General features: G+C 39.5%; 1 protein-coding gene across 3 annotated transcripts in view; it reads left to right on the top strand.

Moving 5' to 3' along the window:
* Positions 1–20,177, top strand: part of KIF1B (kinesin family member 1B) — a gene marked incomplete at both ends in the record, with an annotated part of 71,532 nt that overhangs the window by 19,246 nt on the left and 32,109 nt on the right. Inside the window, 12 exons of one of the 3 annotated variants that reach the window (XM_079545601.1) lie at positions 247–322; positions 622–700; positions 1,192–1,334; positions 2,218–2,259; positions 4,558–4,769; positions 5,860–5,939; positions 7,075–7,150; positions 9,825–9,904; positions 10,557–10,663; positions 11,099–11,182; positions 12,705–12,885; positions 13,536–13,608. In XM_079545601.1, coding sequence (XP_079401727.1) covers positions 247–322; positions 622–700; positions 1,192–1,334; positions 2,218–2,259; positions 4,558–4,769; positions 5,860–5,939; positions 7,075–7,150; positions 9,825–9,904; positions 10,557–10,663; positions 11,099–11,182; positions 12,705–12,885; positions 13,536–13,608 — 1,233 coding nt within the window. Of the gene's footprint in view, positions 1–246; positions 323–621; positions 701–1,191; positions 1,335–2,217; positions 2,260–4,557; positions 4,770–5,859; positions 5,940–7,074; positions 7,151–9,824; positions 9,905–10,556; positions 10,664–11,098; positions 11,183–12,704; positions 12,886–13,535; positions 13,609–17,707; positions 19,208–20,177 lie in introns of those variants that run through there. The other 2 variants (XM_079545603.1, XM_079545602.1) reach the window with 2 other exon arrangements.

Raw genomic sequence — 20,177 nt, 5'->3', positions numbered from 1 at the left:
TAATAGATTGCAGGCAGTTGTCTATTCTGAGTTTTATACAGTGACATGGAAAATTTTGCAAGCTTCAACATCTGATACTTACCCACTATACTTAATTTTACTTGTCTGTTTTAAGGTTACTCGCTTTTGACAAGGGGCAAAGAGGTGCCTTTTCAGCACCTCTTGAGTGTTGAGTGAGTACCTGTGTTCATTTTCCATTCAGTGTTCATTTTTCAGGTTTTTCTTGTTTTTTCTTTTACTTTGTAGAGTAAAAAAAAGAAGAAGACGGACTTCATACCGTACAGGGATTCTGTACTAACGTGGCTTCTTCGAGAAAATCTAGGTATGGCTGACTTTACCTGTGCCAGTACGGAAAGAAATCCTCAGTAAATTCTCAGAATGTTTTTAATTCACTTAAATTTGCATTCTTTATGGGTTTCAATATTTTAACAGTCAAATCTGAATCGTGTGTTTCACCTTTTTTGAAAGCTGCAGCTTTGCTGCGGGATTTTTTTGTGTGTTCCTAGTTATGTGGAATGCAGTTGAATTCTGTACTTCATGGAAAATACTGATATTCAGCAGGCTGTAGTGCTTAGACTGGGCACTACGGTGTTGTCTAAAACTTCATCTGTTCTGTTGCAGGTGGTAATTCCCGAACTGCTATGGTTGCTGCTTTGAGTCCAGCAGATATCAACTATGATGAAACTTTGAGCACTTTAAGGTACAGTTTCTTTCATCTGAGATGGATGTGGGTTACTGTGTGCTCTACCAGACACATGCTATCCTTCAAATTTTTGGTTAATATAAATTGAGAAACCTCTAGGAAAGAAAACTCTATAATGGGAAAAATGCAGTTATCCCTAAAGGGGAAAACTGATGTATGTGAGCAGGGAAACTAGGAGTTAATTGCCTACTTCTAGTTTGAGATGTCAAACTCGTATTCTCCTGTTCTTTTCTAGTGTGGTCACTGGAATTGAGCATTTTACTTGAACTGAGGCTTCAGAGCAGTCAGTAATGGGGAAAAAATTCTGTTATGCATGGTGCACCTTGTTAATGCATCTTGTATAGATCTTGAAGAAGAGTTGTTCTTTTTGTAGCAGTACTCTGTATTAAGTAGAAATTCTTCTGATGTAAATCTATGTTACCACATTCCTGTGTTGCCTATGGACATACATGGGTTCACTTTAAGGGCTGTTTTTTGATTGGTTCCAGATATGCTGATCGTGCAAAACAGATTAAATGCAATGCTGTTATCAATGAAGATCCAAATGCCAAGCTGGTGCGTGAGCTGAAGGAGGAGGTGACAAGGCTTAAGGATCTCTTGCGTGCCCAAGGGCTGGGAGATATCATTGACAGTAAGTGGGTTAAACAGACCTTGCCATCTTGGGTTTAGTCTCTCCTCTACAGAGGGGAGGGAGAGCTTGGCCTGCCATAGAATGTTGAAATTGGGTGTAGAAGCTGCTGTTAAACTTGGAACAGCATTTTAGGAATGGCCTCTTCTGTCTTTAAATAACTCATCCTAGGATCAGTCTCTGTAATGTTAATAGGCCACCTTCAAACTCTCAAGGAAAAGCATGGAGGTGGATTTTCCTATTGCAATGGAAGTAATTTTACTGTAATGGAACTTTCACATTCAAGAGTTGCCTTGGTGAGTTATGAAGGGCGTTTTGTCTGGTGCTGATAAAAGAAGGATAGTTGTGATGTAGCAACTGATTTCATATTGAGAAAGCAAGTGTATTTTCCTATTTCTTGAAGGCTAAAGGTCATTAATTGATACCTGGCTTTGGTACCATCCTTGCCCTAACTCCTGTTAGACCATGCCCTTAGTGTCAAAGCATTCATCATCTCAAAATTTACTTATTTTGAAACGGTTGCATGTAAATAAAATACTAAATTATTTTGGGGCAAGAGTTGGAGTTCAGTCAGTAGAGCTCTATTGTACTGGTTTGTTTTGCTGGTATTCTCGTAAAGCTCTGGAACAAAATTGTGCCTCACTTATGTATAAATGCTTCTACCTGCTTATTTTCAAGAGATGAAGGCCATGAGAAAATGAAATGCGTGAGAACACCTGTTTGGTGCAGTCTGTTTGTTGCTTCTAGATCAAAACTGAAAAAAAAATGCTACTGAAAACTGTGTATTATATCTTTAAGCATGGAGTAGTAATCTTTTCCCTTCCTGTGTCACTGGTGAATCTTCAATTTTGATCCTTCTTGTATTTTCCCTCCTGCTTCCCTTCAGTTGATCCAATGGGAGATGAATACTCTGGAAGTGGAGGCAAATGTGTGTATTGTGTGGTTCTATTCTTAACCTGCTTTTTCTGGGTCAGCTTTTAACTGAGCTTTGCATGCCAGCATTTCTCACAGGGAAATCCCAGACAGAACCCTTGTTGTGGAACGTTATACAGTCTCATGGAAACTAGCTTAACCAGCTCAAACTAAGTCCACAGTCAAAAAAAAAAACAAGTTTAAAATACAGCATATGTTCCTTGCTTGCTCTCTGGCAGAATACAGAAGGGAGAGTGGTCACAATTTAGCCTGTTTCCATGACAGCTGACGTTTTGTATTTGAACTAGAATTTTATTCTCAAATCTTTTGAGTTACTCAGCTGAAACAGCTTCTGCTCATTTAGCTTCCTAACCTTTTAACTTCTCTTTACCACTTAGAAGTATTTATTTGAAATGTGTTGATTAATTCAAGATGAAATAGTATTAGATCCTCCTGGAGACTGAGGTTTATTTTATGTAGCCTCTTTAGACAAGAAGTTGTTACACATCTTGTACTGGTAAAATGTTCCTTATTTGAGATGTAATGGTTGGTGAGGATTAGTTTGGTAGGGTTAGAAACACTCAGCAAATATCATTTTATTTCTGTTCTGATGTTTGCCTTTATGGAAGGGAAATATACTAAGTCCATTGCAAGAGAGATGTCTGATATGTATGCAGTGTAAACTTTGTGTTGGCAGATTTTGCTTTAAACTCTCAGCCAGTCTTCTTCCCCCTCACTTGAAAGCAGTATCAGCTAGAAGAGATCTGTCTGAAATTTCCTGAAATCAAAGCTACTGGTGATGTAAAGACTCATCCTGGCCTTGTCTTATGTTCTGATGCTGCTTCCAGCGTGTGCATATGTCATCTGTGAAAGCTGCAGCCTCCAGGAGGAGCGTGCATGGTGTTGAGGGTTTTGGTTCTTAATGATCACAGCAACTGCGAAAGCTACTGCGAATGCCACTTCCTTCATCTCCAGGAGTGCATGCGTCTCCTGGCCTTTCAAGACTTCATCATCCTCCCTGCTCTGCCATGTCTGCTTTCCTCATCCTGATGGCATTCCCTTTCCCTTAACCTGCCTTCCTTTTGTTAACCTTCCACCCTTGCTTCCTTTATTCGCAGATGGTGGTTTTCAAACTGATTAGATGCAACCACGAGGCCCGAATAGAATGCTCAGATATTAGATTTACCATAGCAGGGCTGGTCAGGGTAGAAGTTGAGGAGATGTGGAAGGACATGGAGATTTATGCAGTGTCTGTCTGAGCTTCTCTTATTTTTCTGGAAGTGAAACCCTTATTTGTAATTTGCAAGGCCTAATTTCACTTCTTTACTAAGAAGAATACTTTGAAGGATTTGTTTGAGCTAGAAGTTAAAACCATGGAAATTATTAAAACTGAGCTGTCCAGTTGTTACAAAATATTTTTTGTGATTATTCTGAGGATGTGGTTTACAGACATTTGAGAAGCCAAGTTAGATCAAAATAAATTGCCTCTGGATGTTTTTAAATCATTCATGTGCCTTCATCTTGTTTCCTGCCTTTAAAGGAAGTATCTTTCAGGTCTCTGTTTATTCAGGCTCCAAAGGCTGCCTTATAACTTTTTATTTTGTCTTTCTTGTAAATGAAGACCAAAAAGCTTTAAACCACCTTCTGTGGTGCTTCTGTCAGAGCCTCAGCAGATACTTCACTGATGTCGTATCTGAGATGGCTGTTTTTGAGATGGAGAGGATGAAGGGGGAGGCACAACCACATTACTGTGAACTTGTGTTCTTTCCTCCCTGCGGTGGGCTGACAGTTGGCCTAGGTGCTGACAGCATGTAGGGAGGAGTTGGCTGGTGGTCCTTGTGGTCACGGTGGTTCATGATCACTACTTTGAGTTAAAGGAGTCTGGAGAGTAACATTTTGCTGGGTTATAGGGGTTGGTGTATATTCAGGCTTCAGCCCAGGATGTCACTAATCCCATCAGTAACTGCTCCTGTTCTGACCTTCATGGTGCGCAGCAGCTTAACGTTCGTTTAGGAATGAGACAGTTTATTTTTGGAGAGTGTAATTTATTTTTTCAAGCTTTTTGATCAGAGTGATTTATGGCACAGCCCTTTCTAGTAATCCTCAGGGTCTGATTTATTTATCATACCTACTAATGTGAAGGGATTTGTTTCAGAACTGCCATCTAAAAATTACAAAACTTGTTTTGTCGCTGCTTAAATGCTTTCCTCTTATACTGGTGTTTCCTTCCTATCTTCCTCTTTCTTGTTCCTTCCCTCCTCCTATTTTCCTTTTGCCCGTCTCTCTGCCTTCCCTCTGTGTGTGTCTCTCTCAGATCTGAAAGATTTTCAGAACAATAAGCATAGATACTTGCTAGCCACCGAGAATCAACGTCCTGGCAATTTTTCCACAGCCTCCATGGGGTCCCTCACTGCCTCTCCGTCCTCCTGCTCTCTCAGTAGTCAGGTGGGCTTAACATCTGTGTCCAGTATACAGGAAAGAATCATGTCGACGCCTGGAGGAGAAGAGGCAATTGAGCGTTTGAAGGCAAGTATTGCTGCAGAGAAAGCAGGCTGTTAGTTGGGTCTTTGCAAAGGCTAAACAGTGTCAGAAGCGGGAGAACTTTCCTTCAGCCGAAAATATATCCAGCATACTGCTGTTTCCATAGGAAGTTGTCTGAAATCCACTTGTACCCTAAAAAATGCGTTTTACTGAAATGAGTTAGAGGCTGTGTTTGTGTACAGCCTTTTCTGCTAGGATTATATGATTTTAACTGCAGCCTGGAGCTGCCACTAAATTCAAAATTGTGATCTTGGTTCTTGTTTGTAGGTCTTTCGATACAGTGGCAATTACAGGAAATTTGAACTTAAACCTAGACTTGAAGAGGCCTGGTCAGCACTAGAGTGGACTAGGTCTGACTAGCAAATACAGTCAGCTTTCAGAAAACCAAATTACCCCAAAGTTGAAAAAAGGAGGCAGAATAATCCTGCCACTGTTGTGTTCACCCAGCCCCCACAGATTAAAATGTGAAGCACACAGAATAGCATGCTTTATCCAGACAATAGCAGCCTTGTCCCAATTCTGCACAGAATTGAACCGCATCAAAAGTGCATTACAGTGAAGTATTTCTTTTTTTCACCGAAGGCCCCCCCAATCTCCATGGGCGGATGAGTGGGGAAAGCTGGCTCTGTTGAATCTGTGCTTCATTCTCATGTCTTGTCCATGAGACGCTGCCACAGGGATTGCAATGGGCTGGAACACACACCGCATATCCCTTTCTTGTTAGGAACTTGCTGTTACCATGGAAATAATGGTGTGCTCTCTGTGGCTCCCTGGCATCCAGTTGCTGAATGATGTCTGTAAATTAGGATTTTAAAGAAAAAAGAAATTTTTAGGTGGCTCAAATTAAAGTCTGATTGAGGTTAGACACGAAGTCGTCTTTTCTTTTTGCCTTCCTTTCAAGGCTGTTAATTCTTTTAAAAATTAAGGAAGACAACTTAGTGATTTAAAGCACTGAATATGTTTTGTACCTCAAATTAAATTGAGATCTAGCACCGAGCATCAATATTAATTACATTGTATTTTATGTAGAGAACATTGAGGACACTGTAAAACAGCTTTTGGGATTTTTACACAGGAATCTGAGAAGATCATTGCAGAGCTGAATGAAACGTGGGAAGAGAAGCTGAGGAAAACAGAGGCCATTAGGATGGAAAGGTCAGGAATTAGAAATGCTGCAGATGTGAATTGTTTTTAGAAAATGGATAATGTTGCTCTGTTGAAAAGCAGTGGAACAGCAGAACGGGGCTTAGTGATAATTTTGCTGGTCTTCGTATTATGTGTAACGACAGGGGCAGTACTGAGAGAATGCCATATTCTTTCTCATGTTTTCTAAAGCTAAAGTGTTTAGAATTATAGTTTGGATAATGTCCCAAGCTGCTACATCAGCTTCTGTTGTGAAGCAGCATATGGTCCTGGTCTCTTTCTTCCTCCTTTCTCTCACATTACAAAAACACTGGCAGTGAATTTAAACAGCAAAGAGTTAACTTTTAGTACCAGAATTCCTTACGTTGTGGAACAACTTCAGCTTTCCAGCTGTGGTTTGACTTGCATCTAAAGCAATAAGACATGCTTAAACGTTGTCAGAAAGTGGTTGGAACAAAACTGAGTGCTATTTATTAAATACTTTGAAATTCTCATAATTGATCCTTGAGCTGTGGAAGTCTTGACTGCATTATGTTGATGATGCTCAGAGTTGAGTTCATCACTCCCACTTCCTTCACCCTCCTCCTCCTCTCCCCAAAACAAACAAAACCTCTCCCAAATAAGAACAGCAACAAAAAAAGTGCAACCCACCAGGAAAACCTGAACCAATCAATTGTCCTCAAATCCTCAAATAGTGAATGACATGAAGAGTTTGTCTGTCCCCACACAATCCCTTTTAGGTGTTAAGGAGAGAATGTTTTTATGTTGGATCAGGAAGAGGCAGATAAATCTTAGTAAATTAACATGATGGTTGCTCATTTTTAATTGAATGTCTAAATTTAGAACAGCCTTTACATTCATTGCCACCTTAAGGAAGATTAATGTTCTAATTACACTCACTTTCTGATACTCCACTGCACTGAAATGTTGTCAGATCTCCCTTGTTGTTCTTCTTCCTCCTGTAAACTCTGGAGCTGGAGTTTGAAAACTTGCCCTGTGGTGATGAGGTGGCAGCAGCCCTGGCATGGTCAGTGGATAGGCTGGTTGAAAGCATATTGTATTTCATAATGAAACTGAGAGCTTCTATTGATCACAAATTATCTTCTGAAGCCTAAATTATGGTAAATAATTTGCTTTACTCTTTCAGGGAGGCATTGTTGGCAGAAATGGGAGTTGCCATTCGGGAAGATGGAGGAACACTGGGAGTCTTTTCTCCTAAAAAGGTAGGGAAAACTGATAATTTTCAACCCATGTCTGTCAGTCGCTGGTTGCTCATCTTGCAGGGTGAGGATGGTGAGGAAACTGCTGTTCACAGAAGGGCTCGTACCCATGTAAGGTACTGGAAACTGTAGGCGAGGTTTGAATTGTCAGTAGGAAGCTCCTTTTACATTATATTTTTGAAAATAGCTTAAGTGTTAGAATACATCAAAAAGAATAATTTTACCTGTAGCAGTGAGGTTGGATGCTGCTCCTTATGAAACTGATGAGACATGCTTCTAGGCAGCTGTGTAAAACCTACTGCATGCCATAGCTTCCTTTGGTCATGGAAGCATTCACTAGCCTGGTGTGCTAATGAAATGGGAGCAGTATAAAAACTTCACAGGTTTCTGATATCCAGAAATGGTCGAACTATGGACTTTCCTTTAGAAAAGTCTAAATTAATAATAATAAATTAATAATAAATTAATGCTACAAGTGTAAAATGATCTGTTTAGTAAAGGATTACTAAATGAAAGGAAAATAATATTCTTTCTTGTGTCTCAAATATCTCATGAGTGAGTAGCACAGGGTAGTATTTTAGTGTGAGCTGTACATACCCAAGTGTGTAATAAATTGAATCTAAGGGTTAATGGGACCTGTCTACAGGCATAGGACAGAATTATTGGTTAAAATGTTTGATAGGTTCAAGTGTTGTATTTGGAGGAGGTAGAGCTCTGGTTTTGGTCTCCAGAAGCGTGTAAGGTTTGTAATGGTGTTAATTCATTGAGTGTTCTACACGTTTCCTTCTCTGATGTTATGGATCCTAATCTCCTTTTAGATTTTCCCTCAGAGACCATCAACTCTTTTTGATGACTCTTTTGATGCATTTTCAGCTGATCAGGTTTGTTCATAAGCACTACCTGAGATGAGTAGTTGCTTTGGTAGTAGTTACTATTTATTTTACCCCTAGAGGATTTATTAGAAGTAGTAAAACTTCTGACCTGGTCCTTTTAGCTTCTTTTCCTTGCTGTCCATGCAGTTCAGTTTTATTAGTTATCCTCCTAATAATTATGGCTACTGTTGTGTACATGAAGGTGATGAAAATTTTGAAGTTGTTTACAAAGATTTAACACTTCAGGGTACCTGGACAAATACAACAGCAGCACTGTTCTTAGCAGCTGAGCAGCAAATTGAAGCATAGGAGGTCAATTTTGCCCACTTTACAAATTAAAAGGTATCACATTCAGCCACCATAGCTGTGTTTATGCATTTTGTCTTTGATGACAGAAACTATTTGATATTAATTGTGGAAATTTAATTATGGTCTCATGGAAGATTGGAGCTGGGAAAATCCTTCAGTTCATACTTCAGGAATGCTGTCCAGGAGAATACTGAGGACACAATGGTCTTTGGATGGGGTTGCAATCAGATGATCTTTGAGGTCCCTTTCAACCCATGCCATTCTGTGATTCTGTGAATAATAGATCTCAGAATAAGTTTAGACAGCATCGGTTTCAAACGGATGGGTTTTATTTTTCATAAAGCTCTTTATGGAGTGTGATGGACCAATTCAGAATTTGATCCTAGTATATCAAGTGAGATGCCAAAATGTGTGTGTAGAACATACAGCAAAGTGTCAGGTTGTCTGGTGACAGTGCTGCTTTCTGAAGTTTTCTCTTGACTGAAGGCGTTCGTGCGACTTTGAATGTAATTCAGTTCTGTGAACAGAGATGATGGTATGGCATATGTTTGGCTACAGTTCTAGGTTCCCTCTTTATTTTTTTAGGGGATAAAAATAATCTCTGATTAGTTTATGGGAGCTCAGAAGTTGCTAAATGCTCACAATGAAATTCTTTGTTGATTGAATAAGTCTAGATGTCTGTGCCCCAATGGAAGACTGTGTGCTATTAACATTTCTATCAAGTAGTCTTTTTTGTAGCTAGAATAAACTGATGGAAACAACATTTCCAAGGAATCTTAGGCAATTTTTTTTTTTTAGTTAATTTATTTTAATTGAGAGTAACAGAATGAAAGGAGGCTTATTAATACTTATTTTTCTTTTATCATTTTTCTTTCTTTGTTTAACCACTTTTGCCTTTGTTTTGTGCTTATGCTTACTGCTATCTCACTGGCTAGATTTTCACACCAAGGCCGTGTGACTTGTTTGCTGATTCCAATGGGGTTTTTTCACCAAAGAAGGTTGGTTTGTAGTAACTGTAGTATATTTAAATCTAGTAAAACTTTAGATGAAGAGCTCTTTAGCTGTTTGTATCAGTTGATAGTTCTAGATTTTCATTTGACTTCAGTGAACTTTGCTGTATGAACACCTGGACTGTATTGCCTGAGGAAAGCTGTAGTTGATTCCATATCAGTTGCAAAACTTGACTTGAGCACCCATTTCTGCTGTTGGATATTCTGTATCCAAGTTTACTTTCCAAGGAATTGTTATGTTTTTAACTGAAGCCATAAGTATTCCCTCCTTTTTGTCTGAAATATCAACTAATCAGAGCTGTGCTTCTGCTGTTAACCTTGTGAGGCTTTCCAGTATTACAGGAGGTTATTTTTGAAGAGGCGGATTATGGAGTAACCTGGATGTGCATAGCAAAACTGCTGGTTATTATACACTGTCCACAGCTGTGGGAAGAAACCTAGAAGTAGCTCTTCAGTTCTTAATTACCTTCACTTTTTCTATTTCAGACTCCTCATCTTGTAAACCTTAATGAAGATCCACTCATGTCTGAATGTCTGCTCTACTACATCAAAGATGGTATTACTAGGTGAGGGTTGGTATTAATATGCTCTGAAGTCTGGTTTGCTTGCTTACATTCTTATGCTGGAGACACCTTGACATTAAATAATAATTGCTCCTTGAGTTATTTGGTTTCTAGGTATAAGTGAAGCATGGCATTTGCTGTAGGTGAGAAAAGCACAGAAATGCCTTTTCCCTTAAGTTTACTTTGTGCTTTATAAGTAATATCTGCAGTCGCTATGCTTTATTAGATATTTATTATTGCACTGGGCAGTAAAAGAAAGTAGAATATCCCTTTTAATATATAGTCAAACAAAAGGAGTGAAGTACACTTGGAAATGCCTTTGAGAGTTTGATGGTGGAGAATTGAAAGCCACAGTACTTGGGAGCAGCCAGCATATGACTGAGCATTCAATTCATATAAATAAACAATTATCCATGCCTCTTCTGCTGTCTTATTGAATGCAACACCTTCTTATCTTTGTAACAAATGAATGTGTCCATTTCTGTGATAGCTGTTACCTAGAAATTCTCAAGCATTTGACTTCAGAATGGACATATATCTTCATGCTTCTAGGGCTTAACATTGTGGACTTCTGTGGATATTTCTGGGCTATATTTTACTACAGAGTTGTGGAAACTGTCTGACTTGCTCTTGAAACGTTCTCCATTCAACTCAGGGTTGGCCAAGCTGATGCTGAGCGAAGGCAAGACATCGTATTGAGCGGGGCTCACATCAAAGAAGAGCACTGTATCTTTCGAAGTGAGAGGAACAACAACGGTGAAGGTGAAAAGCTATTTTTTCCTAACCAAGTGCTGCTGAGTTTCTACATCATTCTTTGCTTGTTACTTGGTCAGAGAATACTTAATTTAAATATTGGCACAAAATTCTCTTGGCTCAGCTGTGACTGTTTTCTTGAGTCTAGGTGGAACAAAGTAAAATTGGGGTAAAGTTCAAATTGCAGCCTTTTGATAGGTAACTGGTTTTGATTACCTGTAACCATGAAAATTCAAACAGAAAACTACTACCAATCACTACCCTCTGCATTATTGAGCTATTGCTGGAGTTTTATTTTTATTAAGCATTGTAGCATTGAGGGGTGATTGACTTGCATTCTGTTAATAGGAAGAGTCAGAAAATGAGAGGTCTCTAGGGTTTGCATGCTTTGCAGTTTCTGTACAGTGCTCTCTGAAGTCTCATTTGTTGTTGCTTTCTTTGTAGTTATTGTTACTTTGGAGCCTTGTGAACGGTCAGAAACTTATGTTAATGGCAAGCGGGTTGTGCAGCCTGTGCAACTGCGTTCAGGTAAGAAATGTTAGAAGAGGTTGGTGTTTTCTTTTTTGGACTCCACATCTGAGAATTGTATATATGTGACATTTAGGTCATTCGTAGAGAATGTTGAATGCTATTAAAGTGCAGTAGTGCAAACTTCCTTGGAGTGCAGCTTTTAAACAGAAGTTAGCATTTTTCTCATCAGCAATTCCTTTTCCTTCATTCTTTTCTGCACTAACTGAAAGCATACTTAAATATTCACTGCCACGCAGCATCCTGCTTGTCCTTCTGCTTACCCTGATGTTATTCCAGTACATTCTTGCCCAAACCTATTGCCCTTGGCAGTCTCAGTGAGACAGAACAGACAGACTGCCAGCTGCTGATGGAAAATTCCCAGCTTCCTGGCAAAGCTAAGATGTGACCCTCTGCAGGAGTACAGCAGCTTCTCTTTGCTCTCATTAGATTTCATACTCAATCCTCTACATTCCTTTAGAAAGACATATGGGGAAAGAATTAGGGGAGAGGAAGTGACTTCCCTAAATTATGATCTTTAACCCATCTTCAACCAGCAGTTAAAAACAAACTTTTCAATTTGTTTGTCACAAAGTTACAACCAAGTATTTGCATGTAATAAAGTGTATTAACATCGGCACAAACCTGAAGTTGTTCTGTGCCTGCATGTGGCTCACACTGAAAATTGCAACTGTATCATTTAGTAATTACTTTAATTAAACTAAACAGAGATGTTTTTTCATCTTTCCTCCTGCATCTGGATAATTGACTTACCAGAAAAATTCAGATATGGCTTTTGAAATCATTAAAAGGTTGCATTTTGTCAATATATTAACAAGAGGAATTCTGATTACTCTGGAGGTCTACTTGCTAGTATGAGGTTCTATTTTTATTTTAGCTGCATTAATATGTTGTATGGGAGAGCAGAGAAATTTTACTGTCGTCTTCATCTTTGTGAGTATCTTATGTCTCTAGGATGTAGCTGAATGATAATATTATGTTTCTTCAGCTCTTTCCCACATTGGTTAAAAGAAGCTATGAAATCCTTCCATAAATCTTACTGATTAGAACTCAAATTAATGTACACATAAAGCACATTTTTAAGAAAGGTGTGCATTCTTATTTTGAAGTTAGACTTTTCTAGCTGAAGTTTCTATTTAAGTGACTTCTGCCCATGTTTTGGTGGTGTCACTGAAAGAGAGGAATGGGTTTCAGTGGATATTCTATTTGTTCCAGCTGTGTTCCTCAGCGACCAAGTCTGTCCTTTAATTTTTGATTAAACCCTGCAGAACATTTGATTGGACCTCAGAGGGTGCAGCTGTCCTCTGTGAGCAATGCTTTATGTTACCAGTGGCTTGTTTTTTACAAACAAAATATTCTTGTTTTCCTTGTCACCTAGTAACTCGAATGTCTACCAAAATCCTTACTGAGCAGTCTTCTCTGTTGCTACCACACAAGAAGATAAATGGAATGAATGATTCAGTGATGTTTTTTTTAATTGCTTTGGAATCCTGAAAGCATTAATTTCTGTTGCTATTTTTAGGAAATCGTATCATCATGGGTAAAAACCACGTCTTCCGATTCAACCATCCAGAGCAAGCACGAGCAGAAAGGGAGAAAACTCCATCAGCTGAGACTCCCTCTGAGCCTGTTGACTGGACGTTTGCTCAGAGGGAGCTTCTGGAGAAGCAGGGCATTGACATGAAGCAAGAGATGGAGAAAAGGTATTAAAGGAAATAAGAATTTCTATTTGCAGCAAGAAAGATACAGCTGTTGGCTATGGGAGTAGTTTCAGTGGCGAGCCTAAAAGTGATGTCTGATGTATGTATGGAAGACTTCTAAATGAAACTTCCAAAAATAAACATCGGCGTTACAGCACTCTTCATCTGTCAGCGTGTTCCAGTGCTTGTTCTGCCATGTGTTGTCACTGCTGCCTCTAGAGAGTTCAGAAAAATTCCCCAGCCTTACTCGAGTGTTTCAGCTCTCTGTCTCCTTTTAAAATCAGTAAATAAATAGATCCCATTTAACCACCTGCCCTGAACTCTTGACCAGGTGGCAGTGAAGGACTGCACTGCAACATTTTGTTGGATTCTTTTCTATAGCAGTCTATTTGCCCTCTCCTATATAACAAATTAAATCCTCTTAACTGATTGAAGGGCATTCTTAATCCCAGTCAGTTGTGATTTTTTATTTATTTACTTTAGATTTTAAAGGGGCAAAGAGGACAGTAGCTGTATAACAAAAAGGAATTCCTTTTAAATTGAACTATTTTTACTCTTATTGTTTTAAACTAGTGTAATTTAGTTCTCTGTATGTAGTAACACCAACGTGAAAATAATGATCTCTTTGGCTACTTCTGTCATTTTGTCTTTAGATTACAAGAAATGGAGATTTTGTATAAGAAGGAAAAGGAGGAAGCAGATCTCTTGTTGGAGCAGCAAAGGCTGGTATGTGTCCTTACTTCAGATTAACTATACCTTTGGCAAACAGTGATTCCTATCCTTGCTTATCTGAAAGTTTAGGAAACCTGCTTGGGTTGTCTGCACAATGCAGTTATCCCTTTGCTGTCAAATAATTGTCTACAATGGATTATGATCAGCGTGAGTGAGCTTCTTCATGTTAATTTAGGATTGTAATTGACAGTGAAGAGGTTTTAATAAGCCTTTCATGGAGGCAGGTTTCTTGAATTGCAGGCTTAAAGAAGGGCATTTCTATGCTCTTATGGTTTTTGCAGTTCCTGTTCTGTAGTCTAATCAACTTCTTGGGGTGTTTGCCTTGATTTTTGTTTTGGATCACCAGAAGGTACTAATTTTCTGCTGCCAAAGAGGTTCCTAGACCAATTATATGCTAGGTTTATTTTTTTGAATAATGTCTGAAAATGTTGCTGCATTGTGCATGTTTTAACCCTTTTCCCTTCCCCTGCATGGTAAGGTTCTTAATGCTACACCTGCTGATGGTGGGGTTGTGACTAGGGAACAAGTGTGTGAAAGGAATTTTAACTCCTTCAGAAGAATGGGAATTCACAATTTCACCTATTTCTTTAACAAGAAATCTGATAAATTTTCTGATATAGGAAGGCCTCAGACTTTCAAGAAAAGTATGTTCTGAAGTTTATTACAAATAGAAATGTGCGCAATTTCCAAGCATTTGAAAATGTGACTAAGACCAGGGATGACGTTTAGATTTCCTTAAGAAATCCAAGTCTCCTGATTTTGCTTTAACTATATTAGTGTGTCTTTTAGTTAGAATTCAAATGTAATTGTGCCTTAATTACCGTAGAAATTCCAAAATCACAGTTGAATTGTTTCTGTTGTGAGTTTGAGGCTCCTGAAAACTTAAATTGTAAGTTAAATTGCGTGTTGGGATTTAAACCACTTAATGCTTCTTTCAGAAGCAAAGTGGAGCAGAGTACTGGCTTCCATATGTAGAAGCTACATCACTTTTTATTTATATTGTACAGTGCACTTGAAGCTTTCTCCATTTCTAACGATTCCATTACAAGGGACTAATCTCTTGAGTGGAGAGGAGTCGCTGTAGACTTTGAGCCAAAGCAAACTTAGTTCAGAAAAGAGGCTGATGTGACACTGTAATGTTTCCTCAACTCTATAGTTAAAATTTGTGTAGCTGAAAGCATTGCTTCAAAAACAAACAAAAAAGTGTTGACTATGTCAGAGGAGATACAAGTCATGCAGTTTCATCCCTTAAATTGTGATGGCTGGCATGCATAAAGCTGCTGGATGAATTATACACGTGATAATAGGCTCTCTGGGGATCTGCTGCAAAATGAGGCTGTGTTGATACAAGCTTTGTGAAGAGAGATTTGTTGCCCCGTATGCTTATGATTAGGGGAAGATTATTAAATAGTTTTGTCTAATACCATACTGTAGTTACTATTTTCTTGAAGCTTGTTGTGATTTTTCTGATCACTTAACGGGCAAAGGTGAAAGACAATCCCTCATGCATTACCAGTGCGTTCCTGAAGAGCAGGTTTCCTAACTGTAAGGATCATAATAAATGAGACCACTGGTCTGTTGATCAGGATACTGCTTAATGAGAATGTTCCAGGTGACAGCTAGACTTCTTGATGCATTTCTGTGTCACTGTACAGAGCGACTCAGCAGAGACAGGAATGGACAGGATTGATGGCTTACAACAGCAATCGAATAATGATTGGGAAACCTGGGGGTGCCTTCCAATTGTTCTGTTGCTGTACTCAACAGTTACATTACCATAATATCCAACTGCTCTCAGGTCCTTTATCTTACTACTATACAAGATTTATTTTGAAATATTTACATTCTTCTTGTTCTAAATGAGATTAGAATCTTGAATATAAGATGCTGGCTAATTCAGTTTACCAAACTGTTTTGGTTTTGTCCTGGGATGCCAACAAACTAGGGCATTAATTTATAGTTAGATGCACTGCACAAAGAAGATAATTTTTGGAGGGCAAGGGCTACTATTTCCAACAAACATATATGCCTTGCTGGCATTACATGGAAATAGAAATAATCATTCACTGCTTGTCAAGCTGAATGTGAAAAGGTGTTTAGTAGAACTAAATCCTGGCTTTCTTGGTCATTATGCCTTTGCAGAGACCACTTACTTTTAGAGTATGGATATGTACTTATGTTAATTAGGTTGGTTAATCTCTGAGTGCCTGTAAGACAAAGTCCACATAGTGTCTCTTAATCATCTTTTTATATGCAACACATCAATTTACCCATCAATAATAGTACGGAAATTTTGAAACCTGTAAGAATAATCCCGTGGGACTTATGCCTTAATGTCTGAGTAGTTTGTGTTTTGCCTTTCTGGACCTCTTTTTGAGTCTGCAGTTTGTACAGCGTTTTCCTCCAGAGCATCTTTCATTTCTGCTGCAGTATGCAGTTTGTTAGGTGCTTTTTCCTTAGGCTACAGATTTTGTCAGCTGTAAAATCATGCGGAGTTTGTTCTGTTTCTAGTCTGATGTTGCGACCGAAAGTGGTAGAAGTTGTTCTTAAATACTGAACATACATAAGATCACAAGTGGCTCAAAAAAATGAATCCTAGGCTGTAGAGCTTGTTGACCATAGGGCAGAACGATATTTCTTACTTCCTTTCATTGTTCCTGAGACAAGTTATACTGTATTCCCCTTTCTGTGTGGCCTTCTACCAGGAACCTGTGGTTTGTAGTCGATGACCTGGGTTTCCTTTTGGTTTTAGTCTAACTGGCAGTTACTGTTCCTGAATTCTCATGTATTATAACTCGGTGTGAAAAACAGGGACACTAGAGATTCATTGGAGACTGACTGCTGTATTTAATTGAAGACAATGTGGGTTCTAGTGGATAACACTAATACATAGGACTTTTCTTACTTGTTCAAGAGGTATCTTAAATTAGTGATCCATTTGGAGAAAAAAAAAAAAAACAACCAAAAAACAAGTAGTCTGACTTTAATTCCTGGTGGCAGTAAGCAGTAATGGGGGATATGCTTAACTTTGGTGCAGTATACCTGAACAACCATTCCTAGCATATGGAAACCTGAAGCACTGCTCATTCCAAATCATTTAGCGACAGATGGAAAACTTGTAATGAAGAAGCAAAACCAACATAACTCTTAGCAAGTGTGTGGAAGCTCCAGGCTCTAGGGTTTGAGAAGAGGACAAGTCAAGGATATAAAATTGAGAATTTGTGTTAAAACACTTGAAATTAAAAAACAAAAAAGTAACTGCTGCTACATTCTTCTGAAACTCATTCTTCGGACAGTCAAGACCTGTTTGTGTTTTTAAAACTAAACAAGGTGGCAAATGGAAAACAAACACCTCTGAAACTCTGGTTCTGGATATCCTTTTAGCTTGTAGCAAGTCTTGAAGTATGAACCACTGTCTTCACCTGTCCTAGTGGCACTTACGGTCCTTTTAACACTGAACCTTTCAACTGCTTCTGTTTCATTTTTTTTCTTATCGGCTAACCCTTCTCTGGCTGCTGTTGTAGTGAAGCGGATTCTAAACTTGAGCATCCCTGCAACTATGTGCAACGTTACTAACCAGTGTTAACCCGACTTACTCTGGCTGCTCATGACATCTTCTGTGATGGCTGTTACATTCACCTACCTGGGGAGGATTTGCTGAAAGAAGCAACAGCAGTAACCAAGGCAAATGTGTGTGGCGGGGATTTGCATGTCCTTGTAGCATGTATGAAGTGCAGTTTTCACTTGGTTTTCATTTTAATCAGGAACTTGGTTGGTTTTTTTTTCTGGTTGCATATATAAAGATTTTTGGAAGGGACTGGGAGGGAAGAGTTTAGATTACCTGATATTTTGACATGATAAGATTTCTAAGAATAATGTTAATTTAGTGAAGAGATCCAATTTTGATAGTCCATGACTCTCGAAGATGTGTTTGTCCTAACACTCAGTCTTCAGGGACTGCTTTATCACTTGTTCTATTTTGATTTTTTATTTAGTTTTCTTTGCCTGCTACTTCTTGTTTAGCTTTTCCATTTTCTTACAATTTTAATTTTGGTTATTTTGGGGCCACTTCTTGATTTTTGTTTTTCCAAAGGATGCAGACTCTGATAGTGGGGATGATTCGGACAAGAGATCGTGTGAGGAGAGTTGGAGACTGATCACTTCCCTGAGAGAGAAGCTGCCCCCCAGCAAGCTCCAAACCATTGTAAAAAAGTGTGGCCTCCCCAGCAGTGGGAAGAAACGAGAGCCTATTAAAATGTACCAGATCCCCCAACGCCGACGCCTTAGCAAAGACTCCAAATGGGTTACCATCTCAGACTTAAAGATCCAGGCTGTGAAAGAGATATGCTATGAGGTAGCGCTCAATGACTTCAGGCACACTAGACAGGAGATTGAGGCTTTGGCCATTGTTAAAATGAAGGAGCTTTGTGCCATGTATGGGAAAAAAGATCCAAATGAGCGTGAATCATGGCGAGCTGTTGCCCGTGATGTCTGGGATACGGTAGGAGTTGGAGATGAGAAAATTGAAGATGTTATGGCCAACGGTAAAGGAATAACAGATGTGGATGACCTTAAGGTGCATATAGACAAGCTGGAAGATATTTTGCAAGAAGTGAAGAAGCAGAATAACATGAAGGACGAAGAGATAAAAGTTCTTAGAAATAAGATGCTCAAAATGGAGAAGGTATTACCTCTGATAGGGTCTGCAGAGAAAGCTCAGGCAGCCATGGCTAACGCTAAGTCTCCAAACTCTGGTGTAGCGGATGTGGATAAGAAGCCCACAGATGACGTAAGAAGAAGTGACAATGATGAACTTGCTAAAGAGGAGCGTGTTTCTCAGCTAATGGCGGGTGACCCAGCTTTCAGACGTGGGCGATTACGTTGGATGAGGCAAGAACAGATTCGATTTAAAAATCTGCAGCAGCAAGAAATAGCAAAACAGCTTCGTCGACAAAATATGCCTCACCGGTTTATCCCGCCTGAAAATCGCAAGCCCCGGTTTCCTTTCAAAAGCAACCCCAAACATAGGAACTCGTGGAGTCCAGGTACTCATATAATTATCACAGAGGATGAAGTTATCGAGGTTAGAATTCCGAAAGATGACGATAAGAACAAAGATGAAAACAAAGAAAAAGAAAGTAGAGGTGCTTCTAAAGACCCTCAGCAGCTGTGGAATCTTTATGGCCCCCAGAGGAATCAAGATAATATCCAGATTAACAGGCAGCAGCTGAACACGCAGTCACAGCCCAGCAATCAGCAGCAGCCATCGCCTCAGTTGCGCTGGAGAAGCAATTCTCTCAATAACGGCTCTCAAAAAACCCTGCGGCGTCAGACCTCGGGCTCATCAGAATCCCTGTGCAGCGGGCAGCAGAACCCAGACCTGCAGACTTTCCAGCAGAAGCGGCACATCCACCAGCACCGCCAGCCTTACTGCAGCCCCGGCGCTGGAGGCGGCGCGGAAGGCAATGCAGCCAACAGCCACCCCAAACAGACTGAGCGGCCCAACCACTACAACCAGTTTGTGACGCCCCCGCGGATGAGGCGCCAGTTCTCGGCACCTAACCTCAAAGCGGGCAGAGAGACCACAGTCTGAGCAGTTGGCCAAGGCTAGTCTTGGGGAGGAGAGAAGCAGGGGCAATGCTGGCTGCTTTTGAAACGGCCAGGATTGGCTTTGCTTCTGTCTTGGGTTTGGCCAGGTCGAACTTGAGTAATTTGGCACGAGGTACCGGCCCTTCAGCCTGTTTGGTTTGCATGTGAGTTGGTGCAGTTCTAACAGCATCGATGGGAAGAAAATTCTGAACAATTGTAAGCACATTCTCCATAGACTAGAAGATTTGGAGGGAGGGATGTGGACGGGAGAACTTCTCTGCTAGCACAGTTACCAATTTTTTGTGTGTGTCTTGGAGTATTTTTCTAATGTTGAAAATATTGTCTGGAACTTACAAAGTACTGCCTTCCTCCTGTGTTTTTATGTAGACAATCAAAAGAGGAATTTAGTTTATAGCATTGAATGTTTCTTGTGCCTTTTTTCTTTTTTTTTTTCTTTTTTGAAATAAGGAAACTGACCCTCTGTTTTCAAATCGATCTGGCTCTCCAGTACAGCATTTTCCACTCTTAACTCAAATTGTTAGTAATTACCTATAAACCAAAAGTTGGCTGACAAGATGTGGCTTTTTGTGTATAGGAAGGAGGAAGAGCTGTTGGGCCGCAACGGTCCTGAGCAGGACATGGTTTTGTCCTTCTGCTGAAGTTCAGAATCGTTGGTATGAAATTGCTGTGACAGTTAAACTTGTCTGAATGGAATTTTATGTCAGAATATATATATGATTGAAGCAATAATTTGGAAATGAGATTTTTCTAATTCCCATCGCATCTCTAAGTGGAATAGTTTTTAATCATTACACGGGGTTGTGGAAAGGACCTGGGATTTTTTGGTTCTCTGAATTGGTGCAGAAAGAAACCTCATAGAGCTAATTCTTACTTTAGGTTTCCAGTTCTCTTGGGCTATGAGTCTGGGGATACTCTTGAAGTAGTTATTCATAGGAAGATGTATAGATTGCTAC

The sequence above is a fragment of the Tetrao urogallus genome, assembly GCF_951394365.1.
Source record: "Tetrao urogallus genome assembly, chromosome: 21".
Classification (NCBI taxonomy): domain Eukaryota; kingdom Metazoa; phylum Chordata; class Aves; order Galliformes; family Phasianidae; genus Tetrao; species Tetrao urogallus.
Note: the sequence above shows the minus strand (reverse complement) of the source record. Positions and strands in the feature narration are given on the sequence as shown.